Source organism: Chiloscyllium plagiosum, chromosome 6 (genome assembly GCF_004010195.1).
Source record: "Chiloscyllium plagiosum isolate BGI_BamShark_2017 chromosome 6, ASM401019v2, whole genome shotgun sequence".
NCBI lineage: Eukaryota > Metazoa > Chordata > Chondrichthyes > Orectolobiformes > Hemiscylliidae > Chiloscyllium > Chiloscyllium plagiosum.
The window spans coordinates 104119830-104146197 of NC_057715.1; the positions used below are offsets into that span (position 1 = coordinate 104119830).

At 41.1% G+C, this 26368-nt stretch overlaps 1 protein-coding gene across 2 annotated transcripts; it reads left to right on the forward strand.

Annotated features, from left to right (window-relative positions):
- Window positions 1-1297: 1297 nt before the first annotated feature.
- Window positions 1298-25895, forward strand: LOC122550899 (regucalcin-like). 2 transcript variants are annotated; one of them, XM_043692319.1, is made up of 8 exons: window positions 1298-1443; window positions 4772-4827; window positions 9864-10032; window positions 15876-16058; window positions 17492-17707; window positions 19825-19956; window positions 23608-23762; window positions 25561-25895. In XM_043692319.1, exons 3-8 carry the CDS (start codon window positions 9870-9872, stop codon window positions 25609-25611), a joined length of 900 nt encoding a protein of 299 aa, XP_043548254.1. In that variant the 5' UTR covers window positions 1298-1443; window positions 4772-4827; window positions 9864-9869; the 3' UTR covers window positions 25612-25895. The 2 variants fall into 2 exon arrangements, with proteins under 2 accessions (XP_043548254.1, XP_043548255.1); XM_043692320.1 differs by lacking the exon at window positions 4772-4827.
- The last annotated feature ends 473 nt before the right edge of the window (window positions 25896-26368 follow it).

Sequence of the window (26368 nt, forward strand, 5' to 3'; positions counted from 1 at the left end):
CAGGCTGCTGAGCAAGGAGCTCTCTTTATGCACCTTATGGAAGAAGAAACGTGAGCATGTCTCATCCTGCTTCACCAAGTGGACCTTGGACCAGAAGATTATCTTGGAGGCCTCCGAGGCAAAGAGCGAGGCTTGCTGGCCCTTCACCTCCATGACATCGACCCCCATCATCTGCAGCAGGAGCAGGTTCTGCATACTTTCCTGGAGCTGGGACAGTTTTCCCCGCCTCTCTCTTGCTTCCTAACCCCTTTGAGGATGAAGAACCTCTTGATGTTCCCTTTTACTGTTTCCCACCAGTCTGCTGGGGACTCAAAGAGGGGCTTCATGGTTCTCCAACCTGCATAGTCCCACTTGAGCTCCTCAATGTTTCCCGGGATCAACAGCTTTGTGTTCAGCTTCCACGTTCCCTTACCACCCCGCTGCTCGTCGTGTAGGTGACAGTCGGCCAGCAGGAGGTAGTGTCAGAGAATCGCCTCTCATCGAGACACTCTCATGAAAGGCATCATCCTCTCAGCATTTAACCTGTCAAGCTTCTTAAGAATCCTATAAGATCACTTCTCATTATTGTAAACTGTACCACTGAACTCCGAACATTAACTCTATTTTTTTCTCCATAGATGCTGCCAGCCCTGCTGAGTTTCTCCAGCAATTTCATATTTGTTTATTTAATTGGAATTAGGATTCAGGTCAGCTCTGATTTGAGTAATGGGGGAGTAATGGCTGACTGGCCACTCCCTGTTACAATGACCATTGTTGATAAATATTTGTATCACATTATTTACCCTGCTACTCTAGCAGAGCTGGCAATCAATTAAAAATAAACAATTGCTATTAAAGTTGAGAATCAAGGAATGCTGTGTTCAATATTCTGCTCGTAATATTAATAATACACTCTCTGGGCTCACACACACAAAATTATTTAATAAGAATCTGTTTAGATTGGTTTTATTGGTTCAGACAAAACAATGAATGAATGAATGAATGAGAAGCTGTGGAATTTTTCACAAAATACTCCATTGTAGTCCCTGTTTTGTCGCAATCACTCGTGACCTTTAATCAGTGAGTGATTCTTCATTCCCGGCTGAATAAGTTGGACAGAGATACTGTCAACAGCGTATTTAAAGTTTTATCTTCGTTAACAGATTGGGGGGTGGAAAGAATATCTGCTGACAGTACAACCTTGCATTTTTAAAGTTGTTAAATATTCACTCGCTTATTTCTTTTAAAACCGCTGAACTGTTTCAGCTTCGTATTTAACTGCACTGTGCTGGCCAGGTACCCCGTTTCTCAGGTTCTATATTCTGTTTACTTTTCTCAATATTTGTTGGAGTGTTGAGTCATTTCTGTTAATAGGAAGAAGGGAATTTTCAAATTTTCCATAACTTTCTGAAAATTTCAACTGAATCTGAAAACTTTCAGCTGAATCCTCTCCGGAGAAGTGAGGTAACCGTGAATTTAGAAAGATTCATGTAATTTCCCTCAGTTGTGGCTCTGGTTCGTCCTCAGTTGAAATTGCAAGAAGAAACTCATGATAACAATTTACTGTGGGCACTGGATTGAGATTTGCTTATTTTGTTAGTCGTTTTTGTAGTGTCCCGTGTATGACTGAATATTTTATGTTATTTCCTTTTTTCTGCTGAAAAAGATTCGATCGACTTTTGTTTTTGTTAACTTTTAGCAACAGTTGTGAAGGAGAGTCATTGGACTCGAAATGTTGACACTGTTTCTCTGTGCATGGATGCTGCCGGACCTGCTGCAGCATTGTGTGTTTATTTAATTTTCTTCAAACAGTTACGAAGTCTAATGTGATGTTTCAAGCCAGGGTACAATTGCATGACTTGAGCAGCCGTCCGACGTTAAAAGTTCCAAGATGAGCTTTACCTGTGATTTGTTGTTCTAAGTTAACAGTTGAAGGACTTCTGTGTTGTTAACAGTTGTCATTCTATCCCTATCGAAAATTCAATGAACGTCCTCTTCTATGTCGGGAGTCACTGGAACCTGAGTTACTTTCTTTCCCAGCCTGGGACAATGAAGCAAATGTAATTCTTTCCTTGTTGCAACTGAGATACATTCGCTCGGGAAACAAAAATTGGGCGGCACGGTGGCTCAGTGGTCAGCACTGCTGCCTCACAGCGTCAGAGACCCCGGGTTCAATTCCTGCCTCGGGCGAAGTATTGCACATTCTAATATAAAAGATTGTAAGAGTTTCTTTGGATATATCAAAGGCAAAAGTGAACAGTGGGATGTTGGAAAGTGATGCAGGAGAGATTGTAGTAGGGAACAGAGAAATGATGAGGAACTAAGTAATTACTTCACAGCAGTCTTCAAGGTGGAAGACACCAAGTAATTTCCCAAGAATTCAAGAGGGTGAGGGGACAGAGTGGAGTATGGTGGCCATCACCAAGCAGAAGGTGCTAGAAAAACTGACCTGAAGATGGATAAATTACCTGGACCAGATGGATTACACCCCAGATTTATAAGGGAGATAGCTGAAAGATTACAACTATAATCGGGAAGGGTCCCAGAGGCCTGGAAAACTGCTAAAATAATAGCCTACTTGTAAAGGGAGTAAGGCAGAAGATTTCTGAATACTATGGTAAAATAGGGCAGAGTCAGCATGGTTTCATCAAGGGTAGGTCATGCTGACAAATCTGCTAAAATTCTTTGAGGAAATCGTGCGGCATTGTGGCTCAGTGGTTAGCAGTACTGCCTCAGTGCTAGGGACCCTGGTTCGATTCCTGTCTTGGGTGATTCTCTGTCTGTGTGGAGTTTGCACATTCTCCCTGTATCTGGGTGAATTTCCTCCCAGGTGCTCTGGTTTTCTCCCACAATCCAAAGATGTGCTGGTTCGGTGAATTAGCCATGCTAAACTGTCCATTTTGTTCAGGAATGTGTAGGCTAGGTGCATTAGTCAGGGGTAAATGTAAAGTAATAGGGTTGGGGAATGGGTCTGACCGAGTTACTCTTTGGAGGGTCAGTGTGGACTTGTGCCTAATGGCCTGTTTCCACACTATAGGGATTCTATGAAGTAACAAGCAGATTAGACCAAGGAGGATAAATGGATGTTATCTTTCTGGACTTCAAGGCCGCCTTTGACAAGGTGCTAAACCGGAGGCTACTGAATAAGATAAGGGGTCATGGTTTTAGAAGCCAGTTGCTAGCATGGATAGAAGCTTGGCTGTTTGGCAGAAAGCAGAGAGTGGGGATATAAGAGTCCTTCTCCGGATGGCAGCCAGTGACAAGTGTTGTTCTGGAAGGCTCAGTGTTGCGACCACAACTTCTCACTTTATACATTTTAACGATCTAGATGAAGGAACTGAGGGCAGTCTGGCTAAGTTTGCAGACAATACAAAGATAAGTAGAGGGACAAGTAGCATTAAGGAAGCTGCAGAAATATTTGGACAGGTGAGGAGAGTGGGCAAAGAAGTGGCAGATGAAGTACAATGTGAGGAAGTGTGAGGTCATGCACTTTGTTAGGGAGAATAGAGGCATAGACTATTTTCTAAATGGGAAGAAAATTCAGAAGTCTGAGGTGCAAAGAGACTTGGGAGTTCTAATCCAGGATTCTCAGAGTAAACTTGCGAATTGAGTCAGTGGTTAAGGCAAATGCAATTATGGCATTTATTTTGAGATGACTTGAATATAAAAGCAGGGATGTACTTCTGAGGGAAAGTGAGGGCTGCAGATGCTGGAGATCAGAGCTGAAAATGTGTTGCTGGAAAAGCGCAGCATGTCAGGCAGCATCCAGGAACAGGAGAATCGACGTTTCGACCTGAAGATTCGCATGTACTTCTGAGGCTCAATAAGGGTCTGGTCAGATCACATTTGGAGTATTGTGCACAGTTCTGAGCCCGATATCTGGGGAAGGATGTGCTGGCCCTGGAGAGTGTACAGAGGAGACTCTGGAGAATGGTCCCAGGAATGAACCGCTCAATATATGAGGAACGTTTGAGGGCTCTGGCTCAGTGCTCGATGGAGTTTAAAAGGATGAGGGGATCTAATTGAAACTTATAGAATACTGAATAGCCTGGACAGAGTGGATGTTGGGAAGATGATGTCTCCATTGGTAGGAGGGACTAGGACCTGGGGACACAACCTTGAAGTAAAGGGAAGACCTTTTTTATACAGAGATAAGGAGAAACTTCTTCAGCCAGAATGTGGTGAATCTATGGAATTTCACTGCCACAGAAGGCTGTGGAGGCCAGGTCATTCTTTATATTTAAGACAGATAGGTTCTTGATTGTAAAGGAGACCAAGGGTTACAGGGAAAAAGTCAGAGAATGGGGTTGAGAACTTATCAGCCCTGATTGAGTCTGCTCCGCTATTCAATGGATTGAATGGTCTAATTTCTGCTTCTATGTCTTATGGTCTTATTATGGTTTAGTCTGTGTGCTGTAGGTAGACCCATAATTCATGTAAGGGAGAGAATTTCCAGGATTTTGTCTCAATGACACTGTCCCATGCCTCCAACTCAGCACTGCCCTCCTGACCTGTCCATCACCTTTCCCATCTATTCACTCCATAGTCCTCTCTGACCTATCACTTTCTCCCCCCCCCCCCACTTTCAGTCTATTCTCCTGCTCTGATGCTGCCTGATCGGCTGTGCTTTTCCAGCACCACACTCTCGACTCTGATCTCCAGCATCTGCAGTCCTCACTTTCTACTACTGATATACTTCCACGTTAGGAGGGGAGTGGCTTGGAGGGGAACTTTGTATAGACCTGGTTCACACTTTACTGGTGGCAGTGACCAACCTTTTGGTTCCTTCCAGGGATCTCCAAGAGACATTTGCAAGACCTTGCAGTTGGCTGTGGATGCACAAGAAAGGTAACTGATTGCTTGTTTGTCTTCTGTGGCTATCCCCATTTCAAACAAGTATGCTGTTTTGGAAAATGTAGGGTGTGATGGGTTCTCGAATGTAACACAAACAGCCATGTTTCTGGTATTGAGACTGGCTCTAATGCAATGAGGGGTACGTCAGGTTCCAAGAGATCAATTGTGTTAGAGGCCTCTCTAGTCTGAGGCACAGATTTTTCTGTGGCCAACAGTGAAAAATCAGAATGGTGTGTTGCCTCCCTGGTGCCAGGATCAAGTTTGCCTCAGAGGGTGCAGAATGTTCTCAACGGGGAGAGGGCCCAGCAGGAGGTCATTGTACAATTTGGAACCAACGACATAGGAAGGAAAAAGATGAGATTCTGAAGGGACAATATAGAGTTTGGCAGGAATTTAAAAAGGAGGTCCTAGAGTAGTAATATCTGGATTACTGCCGGTGCTACAAGCTAGTGAGGATAGGAATAGGAGGATAGAGCAGATGAATGCATGGCTGAGGAGCTGGTGTATGGGAGAAAGGATTCACTTTTTTTTTGGATCATTGGAAATTTTTTTGGGGTAGAAGTGACCTGTGCAAGAAGGACGGCTTGCACCTGAATTGGAAGGGGACGAAGATACTGGCAGGGAGAATTGCTAGAGCTGTTCGGGAGGATTTAAACTAGTAAGTGGGTGGGGGGGAACCCAGGGAGATAGTGAGGAAAGAGATCAATCTGAGACTGGTACAGTTGAGAACAGAAGTGAGTCAAACACTCGAGGCAGGCAGGGACAAAGCAGAGAACAAGATACGACTGATAAATTAAACTGCAGTAATTTCAATGCAAGAGGCCTAACAGGGAAGGCAGATTAACTCAGGGCATGGTTAGGAACATGGGACTGGGATAACATAGCAATTATAGAAATGTGGCTCAGGGATGGACAGGACTGGCAGTTTGATGTTCCAGGATACAAATGCTACAGGAAGGACAGAAAGGGAGGTAAGAGAGGAGGGGAAGTGGTGTTTTTGATATAGGATAGCATTACAGCTGTACTGTGGGAGGGTATTCCTGGGAAGTTATTGAACTGAGAAATAAGAAAGGGATGATCACTTTATTGGGATTGGATGATAGACTCCCTAATAGTCAGAGGGAAATTGAGGAACAAATTTTGTAAGGAGATCTCCATTATCTATAAGAACAGGGTGGTTATGGTAACGGATTTTAATTTTCCAAGTATAGACTGGGACTGCCTGAGTGTTAAGGGTTTAGATGGAGAGCAATTTGTGTGCACAAGAACTTTTTCTGATTCAATATGTGGATGTACCTACTAGAGAGCGTGCAAAACTTGGATCTACTCTTGGGAAATAAGTTGGGGCAGGTGACTAAGGTGTTAGTGGGGGAGCACTTTGGGGCCAGTGACCATAATTCTATTATTTTTAAAGTAGTTATGGCAAATGAAAGACTAGATCTAAAAGTTGAAGTTCTAAATTGGAGGAAGGCTAATTTTGATGGTATTAGGCAAGAACTTTCAAAAGCTGATTGAGTGCAGATGTTCACAGGTAAAGGAGTGGCTAGAAAATGGGAAGCCTTTAGAATTGAGATATGAAAGTCCAGAGACAGTATATTCCTGTTTGGGTGAAAGCAAAGGCTGGTAGGTGTAGGGAATGCTGGATGACCAAAGAAATTGAGGGTCTGGTTAAGAAAAAGAAGGAAGCATATGTCAGGTACAGGCAGGATTGACAGGATAGATCGAGCAAATCTTTAGCTTATAAAGGCAGTAGGAGTATACTTAAGCGGGAGATCAGGAGGGCGAAAAGGGTAACTAGGGAGAGAATAGGGCCCCTGAAAGATCAGTAAGGTGATGTTTGTGTAGAGCCGCAGGAGATGGGGGAGATACTAAATGTGTATTGCATCGGTGTTTACTGTGGAGAAGGACATGGAAGATATTGAATGCGGGGAAATAGATGGTGACATCTTGAAAAATGTCCATATTACTGAGGAGGAAGTGTTGGATGTCTTGAAATCCATAAAAATTGATAAATCTCCAGGACCTGATCAGGTGTACCCTAGAACTCTGTGGGAAGCTGGGCCCCTTGCAGAGATATTTGTATCATCGATAGTCACAGGTGAGGTGCCAGAAGACTGGAGGTTGGCTAATGTGCCACTGATAAAGGAGGTAAGGACAAGCCAGGGAACTATAGACCAGTGAGCCTGATGTTGGTGGTGGGCAAGTTGTTGGAGGGAATCCTGAGGGACAGGATGTGCATATATTTAGAAAGGCAAGGACTGATTAGGGATAGTCAACATGGATTTGTGCATGGGGGGGGGGGGGGGGGGTCCAGAAGTAGGTTTAGGATGAGAGGGGAAAGATATAAAAGGTACCTAAGGCACAACTTTTTCATGCAGTGATTGGTGAATGTATGGAATGAGCCGCCAGAGGAGGTGATGGAGGCTAGTACAATTGCAACATTTAAAAGTCATCTGGATGGTATGTGAATAGGAGGGGTTTGGAGGAATGTGGCCTGGGTCCTGGCAGGTGAGACTAGATTGGGTTGGGATACCTGGTCATCATGGATATGTTGGACCAAAGGATCTGTTTCCATGCTGTACATCTGTCAGGCAATTATGTCAACTTTGCCACTAAGGATGAATGAGCAGTTAGTTCTGTAGCTCCAGATGGCTTCAGATAAGATGGCATAGGCCATCATTGCCTGCATGCACAAGGCATTTGGAGTAATCATTAACTGCAAGAGTTTCCACACTATCCATGTGCAGTTGGTATGTAGCCACAGTAGGTTGTTACTTAAGATGCAAGATTCCTAGGCAGCTGCTTATGTTCTGTGGTATTCCACCCCTTTCCAGTCACCTCTGGTTGCCCTTGAACATGGTGCAATTTAACAAGATACAGCACTGAGCAAGCCACTGGCCTATTGACTGTATGCTTCAAGTGCCTGGAGAAATCTGTAGGTGCTCTGTAGTACCCACCAGTTGGAGTGTCCAAAATAGTCCCAGTGTGATGCACTCTTCACCACATTGCATTGAATTGAAGTTTGAACTGGACTTGTTCAAATACTTCCAAGGAGCCTGATGGGGCAACAGCAAACAATGGCTCCTGGAATTCCCAACATGTTCTCTTTATTACAAAGTTTTTCGCATAGCTATCTATCCTCAGTGCAGAAAAGTCTTTCCCTGCTATGGGGAAGCACATCTGAGCAGAGAATGTTAGGCTGAGCAGGCATTCAATCTAATCTGCACTACTTAGTTAGCCTGAAGGGGGAGACAAAGTTGAAATTGTAATTCTGAGTTTGACCTGCGAATCCTAGAATCACTACAGTGTGGAAACAGGCATGATGCAAGAAATGGGAGAACATGGATACCTAAATGTTTCAATACTGTATTTGGGGTCATAGTTGAGGAAATGGAAAGGAGGAGAGAGGTCAACTATTTGCAGGGAGGCATATAACCCATTAGATAAACTTTCAGAAGGCATTGAGATTAGAAAGCTTTGGCATCTAATGTGTAGAATTTCACTCAAGCACCTGAACTTAGTGCTTAAAGTTCAATGATCCCACACAAATGGTTAAGATATGTGAATGTACAAGTATCTTCAATTATCATATCCCATGGTTACACACTGCTCTCACTGACTGCTCAACTAACCCAGTTGCTCAAAACCCCATACCCAAATCATTAGAACCTTCATTACTCCTCAAATGAAGTTACAACAATACCAGCACCACGTCTTCCTAGATATCCCTGCAGCAGCTCTGGTGGGCTTGTCCTACCAATGGGACAATATATTCTCAAGGATGTGATTGAGAAGTTTGCCATGCTGATTTGGTGAGTATAACCACAGCAGGTTGTTGGTTTACTAATCTACTTTTCCAGCAACACATTTTCAGCTCTAATCTGTGGGACAGTTCTCCTACTCTTGGTACCAGTGCTCAGTTAGTTAGGAGTGGTTTTTAGGGCTTTGTCTTGTCTGAATCTGTGCTTAAGCAAATACTAAGTAGTCCATCTAGTTTTATTCTTACTGTGTCTTTTTGAAGAGATTAATACAATTGAGTGCTTCAGTAGACATTTTAGAGGGTCAACCATGTCACTATGAATTTCAATCAATAACTTCCTGACTGAGTCAAGAGTTCCACCCACTGAGTCGTCTCCAAAAATTTGGGCTTTCATAGATTTCATCTCTATATCTTTTATTTTCTTAAATGATTTTTGTCAAAATTACTAAGATTGATTTCACATTTTATGTCTGAGAAGTAGGTATTCCAAAGTTCTAAAATATTTCACATTGAAAATATGGGGAGTTGAAGTCACTTTCAGGCCTTGACTCAAAACAAGTGCCCTGATTTTGTAACATCTTGAGGTAACAGAACTTAGTAAGCATGTTTCAACTATCGGTGCCAAAGGTTGATTAACATTTTAAGTGACAAAGTTTGGAGCTGCTGTCTCTGTACCATGACTTGCAGCTCTATATTCAGTATCTACATTGTACAGATTGCTTCCAGTAGGAACACTGGGACCACACCATAGAATCGTTGAGCTGGGTGTGTAAGGCAGGGAGGGACACCCTTCAAACCTCCTCAGTCCTATACCATGGCCTTGCTTTTTAACCTCCGTTCATGATGCGCAATACTGATGCTGACAATGCCTATTGCAACTTAAAATAACAAAGGATCACATTCTGACGATAACAAGTGATTAAAAGATTACACATCACCATGTTCTGCATCAAATTTTGTTGGTAGCTCTCCTGGGAAGCATCTTGGATGTTTATGTTGTCACAGGAGCTTTCTAAACACAAGTTGTTGTATGTACACACCTGTGCAGAAAAGAATGACCAAAGTTGCATCTATGTGAAGCTTCGAGTTATCCAATGTTATGCCTGATACAAATGGTGGATTCAGTGCAGACACAATCAAATATTTACTGAAAGGATAGTTGGAAGATTCACCACAGGATCAGCAGAATGAATCCCTGGAGGTGAATATTCCTTAATTTCTCATCTGATCATTAAAGAGAAAAGTAATTCAGCCCTTTTAATATTTTCAGCCGGAAATGGCTTCTGTTAAGATCGAGTGTGTCGTGAGGGGCAAGTACAGAATTGGAGAGTCCCCAGTTTGGGAAGAAAAACACGATTCTCTTCTCTATGTGGATATCACAGGCCAGAAGGTGTGCAGATGGAATGCAGTCACAAAACAACTGAAGGAAGTACATGTTGGTAAGTAAAAGTTAGGTCTTCATTAAGATTGTTCTATTCTAAGTCTTACATAGAAACAGCTTCCTCCCTTTATGTGAAAGTCTTTTCATGGTCAGAAGATAAATATCTGTTACTCCCAATATTTGCACAGTGCATTTCCCTGTAGCATTTTTGTTACAAAGTCTAAATTTAAGAGTCATTTTGTGCAATGGAACCATCCAACTTAGAATTTGTCTCTCACCCTGTCTGGACTGAAAGAAAGCCTTGCAATTATCTATAGCCTGATTATATCTCCGAAATGTCCCAGAGCACTTCACATGAATGTCTTTGTCTTTGGAGTGTAGTTACTAACTCTATGTAACTAAATGGTACAGTCCTTTTGTGCACAGAGTAAGATCTTACAAAGAGCGATGAGATGAATGGCTGGATTGGTGCATAAATATTGGGCAGTGGGAGCTTCTGCAAATGTTGACTTGGCCAACAGGAAAAATTCAAGTTCTTCTTCAAAATAGTGCAATAATTTTCTTCTTATCTACATAAATAGGCAAGGGGGAATTAGAATGAGATCAATTGTCTAAAAATATAGCACTTTTTCTGTCGGTAGTGTACTTGAATGTGTTATAGGAGTTCTGTCATTGCCTCACTGAGAAATAAGATTATTTCTCTAAGATGAATAACAGGTCTAACCAAACCACTTGGAATATTTTCTCATAGAATCGTTACAGCTGAGTAGGAGGCCATTCAACCTACCATATCTACACCATAATGAACAATTCACAATGCCATTCCACTACCTTCTCCTTAGAACTCTGTACATTCTTGCTTTTCAGATAACAGTCTAAAAGGTAAAGTCACTATAGTCTGCCTTCTCCTCTTATTAGAGAGAGAAAAATGACTGGTGGTTGTTTTAAGCCATGGGTCATCACGTCTCAGACAAATGTGAGGTTGTGAAGGTGGGACCTTTTTCAGGGTAACCTCAGTCAGCGTAGGAGTTGAACCTCTGCTGTTATCACTGTACATTACAATACCAGCTGAGCAGTCCCCTGAGATAACAGGCTCAGTATAATTCCCTTTTGAAAGCCTGAATTGAGCCTGTCTCCACAACAGTCTCAGACAATATATTCCAGATCCTGATCACTCATGATGTGAGAAAGACTCTGTTCATGTCGTTACTGCTTCTTTTGTCAATTACCTTAAATTTGTGCGCCTCACTCTTGATCTTTCCATCAGTATGAACAATTTCTCCCTACATACTCAGTATGGACCCCTCATAATTTTGAACAGCTGTATTAAATCTAATCTCAAACCTTTATTTTCCAAGGAAAACAATCCCAACTTCTCCAATGTATCTTCACAACTAAAGTAACTCATTCTATATAATTCACTACAATCCTCTTCTCATCAACAGCTGCTGGAGTAGGTAAGTATTTAATCTCAAACATATTTTTCTCATCAAATAAGTGTCTAATGAAAGATTACCCTGATTAATGAACAAACTTATCAAATAGGAAAGCCATCAGGGAAAAGTAGTGACAGTTAAGTTCAAATTTTAAGTTTTGAAATTATTTTTTGGTTATCATCTTTGTCTCAAATTTCTCATTAAGAAACATTTAAAAAGTTGCAATCCTTACAAGAATGTGAATTTTTTTGCTAATACTTTGATCCTTGTGTATTTGAGTCCATCCCCATGCTTTCAAAGGAGCTCTGTCAAAAAAGCTGGCATGTATATTAACAGAAAGCTAACACTGGCCTGACTGTATGTGAATAGTGATAATGAAGCTAATTAAAGTTCGTTCTCGAACATCCAATGTTTTAGCAGAATTCCACAGACTTAGCACATTCTGGGTGAAGAAATTTCTCCTCTTCAGTCCTAAATGGTCTATCTTACATTGTTAGACAGTGACCGCTGGTTCTGGACTACCACAGAATCTCTACAGTGTGGAAGCAGACTATACAGCCCATTGAGTCTACACTGCCAACATCCAATGTTTTAGCAGAATTCCACAGACTTAGCACATTTCTAGGTGAAGAAATTTCTCCTCTTCAGTCCTAAATGGTCTATCTTACGTTGTTAGACAGTGACCGCTGGTTCTGGACTACCACAGAATCTCTACAGTGTGGAAGCAGACTATACAGCCCATTGAGTCTACACTGCCCCTCTGAAGAGCAACCTTACCCCCACCACCTCCCTGCCCCCAACCCTATCCCTGTAATCCTGCATCTCCATGGCCAATCCACCTAGCCTGCACACCTTTGGACTATGGGAAGAAATTGGAGCACCCAGAGAAAACCCATGCAAACACTGGGAGAATGTGCAAATTCCACACAGACACCTGAGGGTGAAATCAAACATAGATCCCTTGTGCTGTGGAGCAGCAGTGGTAACTACTGACCAATGTGCTGCCCTAATGTCCAGTCATCAGAAACATTCTTACCCTGTCTAGTCCTGTTAAAATGTTAGATTTGTATGATATTACTTCCTTTCTCTAGACCAGTGAATATAAACCTAACAGATCCATTCTGTCTTCAGTTAAAAATCACACAACACCAGGTTATAGTCCAACAGGTTTAATTGGAAGCACACTAGCTTTCGGAGCGACGCTCCTTCATCAGGTGATTGAGGAAGGCTCGATCCATCAGTCCTGCCATCCCAGAAACCTAGTCTGGTAAGTCTGTTTCGCTCCATTTCTACAACATACTTCGTCAGATAAGGAGAGCAAAACTGCACATAGTACTTCAAGTGTGATCTCACCAAGGCCTTGTACAATTGCAGCTGAACATGCCTGCTCCTGTATTTGAATCCTTTTGCTATGAGGGCCAATATTATTTGCCACTTTCATCTCCTGCTGCACTTGAACACCAACTGCTGAAAGTAAGTATTTAAGAGTTCCCTGATCTCATTACAATCCGCCTTTTCCCAATCTATTGTTATTCCGATAATCTGCCTTCCTGATTTTGCTTCCTCACCCCTATCTATCTTTTTTACTTTTTGTTTCCAGTTGTGGGAGAATCTAGAATTAGTGGTCATTGTTTAATAATAAGAGAGAACCATTTATAGCAGAGTTCTGTGCTGTACAGCTCCAAGACTGAGGATTGAGAGTCTTTGGAATTCCCTGTCTCAAAAGATGCCAAATCCTTAAATATTTTTAAGGTGGTGACAGATGGTTTCTTGATTACCAAGCATTGAACTGGGGTGATGCAGGAATGTAGAGTTGAAGTTAAAAATCAGATCAGCTGTGATCTTATTGAATGTTGGAAAAGGTGAGTACCTACTGTTGTCCTTACTCATATGATCACAGAATGGGGTTGTTTGACCCTTTTGAGTCCATATCAAACATGTGTAAGAATGAATGTTATCATGTTATATATAAAGGTAATACTTTTTTACTCTGGTAACTTTCTCAATGATAGAAAGAACAAAAGTATAAGAGTTCAAGTTTTAAGAATCTTATTGTCTCAAACAAGCTTAAACCATCCCAGGAAGGAAGTGAGGACTGCAGATGCTGGAGATCAGAGTTGAAGAGTGCGGTACTGGAAAAGCACAGCAAGTCAGGCAGCATTCGAGGAGCAGGGGAATTGACGTTTCAGACATAAGCCCTTTAAAACAGGAAATGAATTCTCATCAGCATCTGACTTGTTTGTGAAGACAGAACAACCCTTCTGTTTCTGTCTGCAGTAGCTACTTTGTCTGTTTTGTGTATCTCACTTTCTCTCCTTTTTTTCTCTCAATAAACTGCTGCCCTTTTTTTTTGAGTTACCGTGAAAAGGTGTGAAACCTATCGCACGATTTAAAGAAGCTTTCATTTGAGACTATCCCTCCATGGCAGGAAGATCACGTGCCTGTCTGTATGCAGTGTTAGTAGTAAAATGCCACCACTCTCATTTTCAGTATATTCTCTTTAAGAAAATGTTAAAGAATTTTAAAAACGGGAGCACTTTTTAAAGGTTATAACACTGTGGAAACTCAATCTGTGTAGAGCATTGCTGACCTGCTGCAAGGATACTTCAATCACAATGTAAAGGAGTTAAACAAATTTTAGAGTCATAGAGATGTACAGAATGGAAACAGGCCCTTCGGTTGAACCTGTCCATACCAACCAGATATCCCAATCTAGTCCCACCTGCCAGCACCCGCCCCATATCCCTCCAAACCCTTTCTATTCGTATACCCATCCAAATGCCTCTTAAATGTTGCAATTGCACCAGCCTCCACCACTTCCTCTGGCAGCTCATTCCATTCACATACCACCCTCTGTGAAAAAGTTGCCCCTTGAGTCTCTTTTGTCTTTCCCCTCTCACCCTAAACCTATGCCCTCTAGTTCTGGACTCCCCCACCCCAGGGAAAAGACTTTGTCTATTTATCCTATCCATGCCCCTCATAATTTTGTAAACCTCAGCCTCTCCCTGTAGCTCAAATCCTCCAACCCTGGCAACATCCTTGTAAATCTTTTCTGAACCCTTTCAAGTTTCACAACATCTTTCCAATAGGAAGGAGACCAGAATTTCACGTAATATTCCATCAGTGGCCAAACCAATGTCTTGTACAACTGTAACATGACCTCCCAACTCCTTTACTCAATACGCTGACCAATAAAGGAAAACATATCAAACGCCACCTTCATCATACTATCTACCTGCAACTCCACTTTCAAGGAGCAATGAACCTGCACTCCAAGGTCTCTTTGTTCAGCAACACTCCCTAGGATCTTACCATTAAGTGTATAAGTCCTGATAGATTTGCTTTTCCAAAATGCAGCACCTCTCATTTATCTGAATTAAATTCCATCTGCCACTTCTCAGCCCATTGGCCCATCTGATCAAGATCCTGCTGTCCCAGGGAAAAGACTTTGTCTATTTATCATATCCATGCCCCTCAGCCCATTGGCCCATCTGATCAAGATCCTGTTGTAATCAGAAGTAACCCTCTTTGCTTTCCACTACACCTCCAATTTTTGGTGTCATTTGCAAACTTACTAGCTGTACCTCTTATGCTCGCATCCAAATCATTTATGTAAATGACAAAAAGTAGAGGACCCAGCACCGATCCTTGTGGCACTCCACTGGTCACAAGCCTTCAGTCTGGAAAAACACCCTTCCACCACTCTGTCTTTTACCTCTGAACCAGTTCTGTATCCAAATGGCTGGTTTTATTTTAAAGATTAGGTTACCTACAGCGTGGAAGCAGGCCCTTCAGTCCAACCAGGCCCATTTCCCTCTGACTAATGCACCTAATGCTATGGGCAATTTAGCATGGCAAATTCACCTGACCTGCATGTCTTTGGACTGAGGGAGGAAACCAGACCACAACTACGCAGACACTGGGAGAATGTGCAAACTCCACACACACACAGTCGCCAAGGCTGGAATCGAACCTTCAACTCTGGTGCTGTGAGGCAGTTGTGCTAACCACTGATCCACCCTGTATTCCATGAGATCTAACCTTGCTAATCAGTCTCCTATGGGGAACCTTGTCGAACGCCTTACTGAAGTTTCTTTTACAAATGGCATTAACCTGGTCACCTACAGGGTCTATCATGACTTAGTGTTTCCATCATTGAAAATCTCCATCCAGTAAGGACTGATCTTATTGTGCATCACGACAGAGGTCTTAAAACTGGCTGAATGCTCTGGGGAAGGGGAATACTCAGTTGGGATTTGTATTCCTGGTACTATTCATTAGGCACCTCCTAGCAGGTTTGTGTTATTTCCTTCCCAAGTAGTCAAATAACCAGCTGTAATTCATGAGGTAGGTAACATGTAATGAATTGCTGCACGTCCACAAACTGGTGGGCAGTTGGCCCATGGAAGAGGGAGAAGATGGAACGTTTCAGGTCAACAAATTATACACATTTATCATCCTACAGATGCCCCTGTTGGTTCAGCGGTCCCTCGAAGGTCAGGGGGTTATGTTCTGGCCATTGGAAAAAGCTTTGCCTACCTAGACTGGGAAAAGCAGACAGTTACCGAAATAGCTTCAGTCGACCCAGATAAAGTAAATAACAGATTTAATGATGGCAAAGTGGATCCTGCTGGACGTTTCTTTGCAGGTTTGTCATAATCCATTTCTGTTGCATTTTACTTTCCTATCCATGTACTGAGCTGAGCTGAAAGTGATGAAGTATTTTGCCGCTGCTGATCTGCCTACTTAAGTCTATCTTAAATGGAGTATTTTCAACTGAAGGCATTAGGGGGAGGTGGAGAAGGAAGCTTTTTTGAACAATGAGCTAAAAGGACAGATTAGCCTAGTTCATCAAAAGTCACATTCATTGTATTTGTATTTTAGAACAAAAGAAGCATTGAGGACTGATGGATTCAAAACAATGGACACCTGAAAGAGATGTATTTAAAAATCAGCCCTGTTGACCATTCTGAAATTGATTGCACGTTGTAAATTGCCTTTGGGAATTCTTGAACAGTTGCAGTCTGTGGGGTGTAGCTATTGTCCTAATTTCATGATGTAGAAAGTTCTTGGATATTGACTCATTGTTAATAAAGAAGCTCTGATATACTTCCAAATGAGAATAATATGTGGCCTGGAGGGGAGCTTGGAGATAATAACATTCCCATGCCTCTGCCGTCTTTGTTGTTGTTAATGTTGAAGTCATGGATTCCAGTATTAAGTGAGAAGATGTAGCCACAGAATTTTCTTGGTAGTAATGATCGGGTTCATGCAAAGGTAGAAAATGGGGCAAGCTTTGTAATTTTTTAAATGAATATCTAGTTTATATCCTATACCTGAAATGATCATCCTAACTTGCTCTCTTAAAAATGTATTATTTTTCTGTAGACAAATGGTAATTTGATTATAAAATATTTGATCACTTCTGAAAGCAGACATATTATGTAAAAGGTTTTTGCCTTGCACTGTCGGGATATTTACAAGGAATCCATTGTAAAGGAGAACAACAATTCATACAGGTATGAGACAAGATTTTGGATTGATTGGCAAGTGGACTCTATAGATGAAAATCATTGTCCAACCATTCTTTAGGTCATTCCTCAGCGCAATGCCTTGACTGATCGGCATCAACTTTCCTAATCTCAATTCAAACATAGCTTAGGAGTTAACTGCCTGTCATCTAACTGGTGCATTTTCTAAGGCAACAGCTCTACCACTGAAAGTCTACTTGCCAAACAATCAGCACTGTCTTCTTGAACAGTTCAATGTGTTAATGTATCTTAAGTTGTGAGCTGGCAGTTAGTTTCTTGCTACATCATGATACTTAGATAAGAAGATTAATGATTGTGACAGAAAATATAAAATCTTTTTCTCTGATCCTAATTTACATTTCCTTAGCTCTCACTCTCTGTGAATGTGATTTTCCTGTTTGGAAGCATGTGATTGTGGAATCAATTCTATAGTCTCCAGTAAAATTACTGGATACTGTTGACCCATACATCTGGATTAAAAATGGTTTTACTGTATTTGGAAATCTGCAATGGTGAATGTTTACACAGCTAATGCTGACTTCTGCTACAGGGACCATGGCAATGGAGATTCGGCCAGCTGAAGTAGAAAGGCACCAGGGATCAGTTTACTCTCTGCAGGCAGATCACTCCGTGGTTAAGCATTTTGATCAAGTGGACATTTCAAATGGTTTGGATTGGTCCCCAGATCACAAGATTTTCTATTATATTGACAGTTTATCATTTGCCATTGATGCGTTTGACTATGACCTGCAATCGGGAAAGATCGGTGAGTAGATTTTAAAATGAACACACTCAAATATTGGATTGAGCCGATCTATGTTTTATTTCAGAAAAATATATATTTTTTTCCTGTGATAAGCTAGAAAGAGGAAAAGGGGCAAAGCTGGTCCTTTTTTGTGTGAGGACAAACTTTAAATTAACTTTTCTTTTGAGCTGTCCCTCCAAGTCTAAAGAAGGTAATATTTGATTGCCTCTTGGCACCTCACAGGAAGAAACTGATTAGGAAACTCAACAAGGTAGGAACACAGGCAACATGTTAGGACTCCAAAACCCTGCATATGTTAAGCCTTTTTTTTCTATGTTAATTATTTGTCCTCATTTACTGCTCACAGTCGTGGGGTTTTAAATAAATAAGATAAACAATTTTATACTTAACTATACTATCCTGCCATGTTACCTTCCATTACATCAGACAATGTATGATAGATACTTTAAATGCCTAGAAAAATATAATAGTGAATTGAATAATTCAATAATTGAATTGAATATTGAATTTAATTTTTAATTCAATAATTGAATTCAATAATTCAACTCAAATCAATATATGATAGATACTTTAAATGCCTAGAAAAATATAATAGTGATGCCTCTCCAAATTCCTGCAAATGTACTGGGAGGATAGATATATCTGTATCCTCTCTGAGATCAACATCCCCAGCATTAAGGCACATTCAGTTGTGTGGATCAAGCCATTCACAAATGCATCTCCTCTTTGACCATTAAGTCACCTCAGGACCTACAACCCCAGAGCAGAAGAAGGTCCTCCTCAGTCCTGAGGGATTGTCTAAGAAAATAAGAAATTGTCTTGGCTGGGATTGAATGCAGTAAAGGAGGGTGTGCTGCATTGTTAAATGTGCTCTCCCTTAATCAGATGTGAAAGGAAAATCCTGTCTGTTTCTGTTCCAACATTTCAGGGAGACATTAAATATTCTCTGACAGTAATGCAGAATGAATAAGCACTTCTACCACAGTGTCCCTCAACTCCCATCAACTAAAATGAATGCTGGGTTTTATTTATATGTAAATTGTGATTGAGGCTTTCTCATGCAAGTAAAATGCAAATTAGTTACATTTATATCCAATCCAAACCTCAAATATTTTAATCTTATTAAGCTGTAGCATCATTATGACCGGTTCCCTAATGTGATACAGTTTTAAACCGGATACCCCAGCTCCTTCAGGTAAGGGGGGATCAATTGGCTCTCCTCCCTTTATTCACCCACTGCTTCGCTTGGTCAAAAGGATTCCTTTCCTTTGCCCTGCGTAAAATAAATTTAGGTTTTAATAGGTGTTAATTTAAGTGAGTTTTTTACTAAAAATGAAAAGAAATAATATTGCAACACACATGCATAGCAAAAGATCAGTGTGAAGACAAAGAAATTCAGTCTGAGTCATACGTGAAGAATGGATACCAGAAGCGCTGAAATTGATAGTTAAACAGTCCATTTTGAGAATCTTGACTTTGCAGGTTGATTGAAATTCCTTTGTCCATGTTCTTTTTGACAGTGGCTTCCTGGCAAAACTCAGGGAATATATTTTTCCTTTAGCTTACTTGCAATGGAGGGGTGTTTCATGTTTTTGTTTCTTAAAGCTGTGACCTTTAGAGCGCACACTAGGACTTCAGGCCATTAGCTCACACAGATCAGTGTTGAAGTTTGGTGTTTTTGTACATTCCTTGAACAGTAAAACACAAAATGACTGCAGGAGATGGTTGCATCCTGTGAAGGGTTTGCATATCAGCCTCTTTTTAGCATTTTTGTTTGAAGTTTCCCAGATTTTGTACACATGTGATATTCCAGGGGTTTCTTTAGACAGCCACTAAATTTCATTCACAGTCATCATTTGGCCTTGCCTCCTTTTTCTGCAAAACATGTTGCAGTTAAAATCATCAGTGTATGATCCAGAGTTAGGGATCCATGGTCAAGACAACATTCATAAAATTTGACATAAATACTCAAAATATTGCACAGCCTTTGAACTCTCACTGAAAAGAGGTAACATTATCATATGGAATGTCATATTTCAGGTTCCAATAACTTTTAAGGAAGGAGTGTGCTTTTCCAATTTGTATGTCTTTAACATATGTTTTAATTGACTGTGTAGCAAATCGAAGACTTGTTTACAAGCTTGAAAAGGAGGAGGCTATTCCAGATGGGCAGTGCATTGATGCAGAGGGAAAGCTTTGGGTTGCCTGCTACAATGGCGGAAGAGTCCTTCGTATTGATCCCGAAACTGGTAAATCAATCAAATGCATAAACTGTGATTAATGTGGTATCTGATATTGCACTTGTCATGATTTTGTCACCTCAGTACTAGTATCAAATTTAATTGGATCTATTTCAATGCAGGTAGTTCTCCTATAACACCGTAGTTGCGTTCCAGCAAAACCTTACTTAATAGAAAATCGCTCAATAGGAATAATGGGGCCTACAGGAAAAGTAGGGTTTGGGCAAAAAAATTACTCGTGATTGCTCAAAAATCACCCAAAGGTCTAACACCAAATGTAGCACAGCCTGAATGAAGGTATAAATCATATTTAGTTTTAACAAAAAAAAAGTAAATTTAACACTGTATATTTTTTTTAAATGTAAGAAAGCTGCTCTCTATGCAGTACCTTTCTCAGAAAGCTGCCCTGTCAGCAAATGACATTGGCACAAGCACAGAACAGCACGAAGACCAGCGCCAACATGGTGCATGCACGGTCAGCAGCGCGCACACACAACAGCAAGAACACCAGCTTTTGCGTAGAACGGTGCAGAGATTTTGGCATTCATATCAGCGCATGCACAAAATGAAGTGCACAAACCAATCCCCACTGAAATTTCGCTGTTGCCAATGGAAGTAAGCATCTTCCAAAATACCATTCCATAATTCTTCACTGATATAGCCAAATCACGCTGCCAAAACTCTCGTTACCCCAGATAAACCTATTGGTTTATTGTTATCTTTTTATCAAAGGGGTTAATGATGGTTGTCTTTTCCCTAGGATGGGAGATTTTGAGACTTGGGGGGACGTTTTTAAGGTGAGAGGAGAAAGCTTTAAAAAATACATAAGGGGCAAATGTTTTACATAGGATGGTTTGTGTGTGGAATGAACTCTGAGGAAGCGGTGGATGGGGGCACAATTACATCATTTTAAAAGACATTTGGATAAGTACATGAATAAGAGTTTTGGAAGGATATGGGCCAGGAGCAGGCAGATGGGGCTAGTTTCGTTTGGGATTATGTTCAACATGGACTGGTTGGACCAAAGGGTCTCTGTGCTGTATGACTGTATGATATCCTTTAGCCTGATGGAGACTGTGATTCATGTTGAAAGTGATTCACTTGTAAACCATTTTTTGAACCACCATCACACTAGGGGACACATCCTAGAAACATGACTGAGATCAGTATTGACCATGTGGGTTATCATGTGTTCTAACCCCAAGATGTCTGACTCTGACATTCCTCCATGTTCCTGCTAGACAAAACAAATCCATCGTTACAACAATAACCTTTTCTGTTCATCAGACATTCGGAAGGAGCAATGGTCACATTGTGAAACAAAAGACAATGAAAGCATTCAGTCCACCAAGCCAATGTTGGTTTTCTGTAGATCAATTAGATAGACACATTTCCTGCTTTACACTTTTTGTAGCCCAACAAGTTTATTTCTGAAAATAGTCACATTTTGTCAAATCAGGGCATTTCACAAGATTAACAATTCAAAGATAAAATTAACATTCTTCCTGCATAAGAGAAGAGTCCTAATTAGTTCAGACTCTGTTTGGAGAATTCAGCCATTAATGCAGATTGACAGTTAACAGCCAGGTGTTGTTTAAATTTTAAACCAGGCAGGTGGACTCACATTTGACAGGCCATTGTACCGAGAAATGAACCAGGATGAATGACTGTCGCAATTTTGTAGATTTGAAACAGGACTAGTGTGTTTATCTTCTGTAAAGATCAGGGCCCTGTGCTTTAATGTATGTACCTTCCAGTATGCACAGTTGTGCCATACTGTGAGCTTATCTGACAACACTAAATTGGTTGTCGGAATAATTTTTTCAAGCGCTGGAATTGGACAGTTGAACATTGGTTGGCAATCCAGTCAGTACTTTCTTCTCATGCAGTATAAATGTTCATTTTCCCCTTGAATAGGTATTCTTGCAAAATGTCCTCATGTAAAAAAGGTAAAGGGCTACTATGTCATTAGACACACAACTGGTGGTGGTTTAAGCTGAGGGTCACCACATCTCTGGTGAGGGGAAGAGGTTGAGAAACCGGGTCCTTCATGATAACCTGAGTGTGGTGTGGGAATTGAACCCATGCTGTTGGCGTCACACTGCATTGCAAGCCAGCCATCCAAGCTGACCCTGGCTGCACACACTAGCTATTCCTCACAACCTCCCTTCTATCTCTTGCCCAAAACCTGAAACCTGTGTCCCCTGAGCTTTCTAACATAGATAATGGGAATAACTTTTCTTTTCTTTTATCTAAACCTGTCATAATCTTGTCATCGTCATTTGGCAATTGTTTGCTAATGAAAATGGTTGTTCACCTTGGGGATTCCATGGCATTAATCGTGGGTTCTCTTAGCCTGATCCTACAGCCGTACCTCCAAACATTCATGTGGCAGGAACTGGGATTGATCCTTGGCCTTATGATTTGGTATTCCTTTCTCAGGTTCCATTTCTGTACTCCCTCCTGTCAATGTGTGCTACGTGAAGAATTGCATCCTTTCATATAGGTGTTTCCTCTCAGTTGATTTCTTCTAATTGAGGGTCTCCACTGCATTGACACCTATGTTTCATTTATTGAAAGAATTCAAGGATTCTTTGAAACATTTGTCCTCTTATTCCAGTGCCTTCCTTGAGCTGGGTGAAGAAGACCTTCATAATCTCATAGGCTTTTATCAGATCTCCCTTTACTCTAAGGAGAGCAGCCACTCCAACCTCACCTTGCAACAAAATGTTCTCATTCCTGCAATAATTCTAAGTTGATAATGGTCAAAAACGTTAATTCCTTGTTTGAGCTTGATGTTTTGCACTTAGGAGATCAGAAGAACAGATATTCTAACATGTTTAAAGGGCATGAACTTCTAAAAATTTCTATACCACAGCAATTAACTCATACCTTCTGATGCCGCAAAGTCTACCCACTATCTACAAGGCATAAGTCAAGAGTTTGCTAGAATACTCCCTACTTGCCTGGGGTGCAGCTCCAACAACACTCAAACTTGACACCATCCAGGTCAAAGCAACCTGCTTGATTGGCACCACATCTACAAACATTCAATCTCTTCACCACTGGCGCTCAGTAGCAGCAGTGTTTACAAGACGCACCGCAGAAATTCACCAAGATTCTTAGACAGCAACATCCAAACCCAAGGCCACTTCCATCTAGAAGGACAAGGGCAGCAGATGTTTGGGAACACCACCGCTTGCAAGTTCCCCTCCAAGCCACTCACCACCCTGACTTGGAAATATACTGCTGTTCCTTCAGTCTGAGTCAAAATCTTGGAATTCCTTCCTTACTGGCAGTGTGGGTCAACCCGCAGCAAGCGGAATGCAGTGATTCAAGAAGGCAGCTCACCACCACCTTCTCAAGGGGAAATAGGGATGGGCTATCAATGCTGGCCAGCCAGTGATGTCCAAGTCCCACAAATGAATTTTTTTTAAAAAAGACCTTTTTTTTTATATACCATTTTCTCCAGTAGGTATAGGGAAAATCCAATGGGAATCCCCATATCCTTTCTGACTAGATTTAAATTCAGTAAATCTGATGCCAGCAGACTCTAAATCTGTAGACTGTGAATAAAATAAGAATTCATAATGATTCAGTGACTGATTTGTGAAGTCTAAAGTTAAGAAAAATAATCACAGACCGGATTGATTCCTTTAGGTAAACGAATTCAGACAGTGAAGCTGCCTGTTGACAAGACGACATCGTGTTGCTTTGGGGGAAAAGATTATTCAGAACTTTATGTAACATCAGCTGCAGATGCGATGGATGAAGAGTGGGCTAGAAGACAGCCAGAAGCAGGTAGCATTTTTAAGGTGGGTAGAATGGTGCAGTTACTCTGTTCCAGATGAGTTTTTCAGTTTACTAAATTTTTGGCTTTGGCACCTCCTGTTAGGTTACATACTGCACGGCTCTGGATTCCTCCCATAAGTTAGGTGGATTGGTCATGCTAAATTGCCCATAGTGTCCAGGAATGTGCATGCTAGGTGGATTAGGCATGGGAAATTCAGGGTTACAGGGATAGTCTAGGAAAGTGCGTCTGTGTTGGTTGGTGTGGATCTGATGGACTGAATGGCCTGCTTCCACACTGTTGGGATTCTAGGATTCAATGCTGTCAAATTCCACTATTCTAATATTTTCTGGTCATGGCTGCTTGACCAAATTGTCTCTAATTTATTACCAGTCTACAATATCAGAAATGTTGCTATCTAATGGACATTTTTTTTTGATGTCCAAGAGTGTGCTGGTCTATAATAAGATGACAGCTGTGCAATCACATCAGTGGTAAATCATCATGTCATCCGTCCCTTTGGGATGTCTAGTACATATATGGAAGAGTTACTTCAAATTGATCGAGTAACCAAGTCAAGTCACCATTTGAGCGAGTAAAACCTGTGTCTGTGTCTGTGTCTGTGTCTGTGTCTGTGTCTGTGTCTGTGTCTGTGTCTGTGTCTGTGTCTGCTTATGGAAGCATTCAAAAGACCTAGGAGTAGAAATTCTTCCAAGGTACTGATGTATGACAGGCAATATTGGATTGGTCCCCTCATACACAATGCTTTTATATTTTGTTTTTATTGACTACATTGGAATAAAATATTATATCATTAAATGTTCGTGATGGTCATCCTAATGTACAAACAGATCTTTGATTTTAAAATGGAATCAATTTCTTCAATGTTACATACTTTTTTCTCTTGATTTTAATGGTCGATCAGGCAAAAACACAAGCAACCTCACCTGGGTAAGTGAGCTGAACTTGTGGGGTTGTCAGCACTGACCAAGCTGTGCTCCACCTCTAACAATCCCTTAATCTCTCACTGAGGGGTCACAAAGGTTTAGTTCTCAAAGTGGGTCACGAGGAAGAGCATTTGGGAAACACTGCTATGTAATGTTAGTTATAAGCTTGTGTCTGTGGCAATTGTTGCAGCACAGGCCAGACCCCCTCAATGTTTTAAGGTAGACCAGACCCTAACTTTTAAGGCAGATGTAATGTGGATATTCCAGGAGTGATGTAGCTGGTCTGACTGCTAGTTTTAAACAAAGCAGAATGTATTTAAACACTGGCTGAAACACTAACAAAAAAACCCCCCAGAATTTAGGATAACTTAACCTATTTCATAACCCAACCGACATACAGTATTGCAACTTAACGAAGCTGGTCCAATCCCTGCAACATCCCATAAACACACCCCTTGGCAAAAGGTAAATTCAAACACTGGTTCTTCAAGCAGGAGAGTTTTCAGAGAGAAAGTTCATGCAAGATCTCTGTTGAGGCATGGAATCTCTCTTTTCACTGTAGCTGCTAGTGTAGGTCTCCAGCAGTTTTCTGACTGCTTGCTAAAACAAACCAAGCTAGAAAAAAAGCTGAACTGGGAGAACTGGCCACTCCCCGCCATTGTTCAAAGTAACCATTTCCAGACAAATAGGTACCTCTGCCTTTACAACCCCTCCTGAGAAAAACCAAGGACAACATTAACCTTGTTAAAGCGGCAGCATTGTCATATGGAACTCTCTTGCTGTAAATACTAAGCCTCCTCCTGGGACTTGAGGACATCATCTGTGTTCCATCAAAAATAATGCTGAGTTTGAATTCTTTCCTGTTTCCTGTTTCAGATTACTGGGCTTGGAGTGAAAGGAATTCCGCCATATTCATATGCAGGATAAAACGCACCTTTACTGACCTAAAGCCTGCAATCCTTGCATTTATGATGAGCACCCACTATAGGTATTTTTAATAGCCAGCTTTAAAAAATTGCAAAATGCTATTCTGTAGATGCACTAATGATTTTCAAATCTCTTTTGCTTCATGTGATTTTTTTAAAAAAAACTTTTTCCATGTTTATAACCTATAGTTTCTAATTTACTGACCATACATGCAAATATTAGGGATGGCTACCTTGACATTATTATTAATAAATCTTCCATTAAACATTAAATGATTTCTTCAAGACTCTGCTCTTCCTTTTCCTTTTTGTGATGTTTGATTGTGTGAATATGATGTTAAGTGTCAGCTTGCCTCAGTTGTAGCATATTGTCTGTTGAGTCAAGTCCCACAGTCGGACTTGGCCATCTCACCCAGACTAATGCTTCAATTCAGCATTGATGATGGGTTAAATTGAAGCCCTGTCTGCCAACCGAGGACATCTCGTGGCATAATTTGAAAAAAACAAAGGTGAGATTTCTCCCTGCACTGGACAACAAACACTCCTCAACCAGCAGCAAGACTAAATAAAGTTGAGTCATCTCAATTGATTTCATTCTTGCCTACATTGCTCACCACCACTATCTTCGCAAACAATTCAGGATGGTAATAAACTCTGGACTAGCCAGCAACACACATGTCCTGTGAAGCAATTTTTAAAAAATAAAGTGTAAGTCGTTTGAATATTTTTCGGGGTCTTTAACAGTGATTGAGACACCT

Coding starts and splice junctions, on each gene's coding strand:
- LOC122550899 (XM_043692319.1), top strand. CDS start 9,870: ATGGCTTCTGTTAAGATCGAGTGTGTCGTGAGGGGCAAGTACAGAATT. Junction 10,033..15,875: donor ACTGAAGGAAGTACATGTTG/GTAAGTAAAAGT, acceptor ATCATCCTACAG/ATGCCCCTGTTGGTTCAGCG. Junction 16,059..17,491: donor TGCTGGACGTTTCTTTGCAG/GTTTGTCATAAT, acceptor CTTCTGCTACAG/GGACCATGGCAATGGAGATT.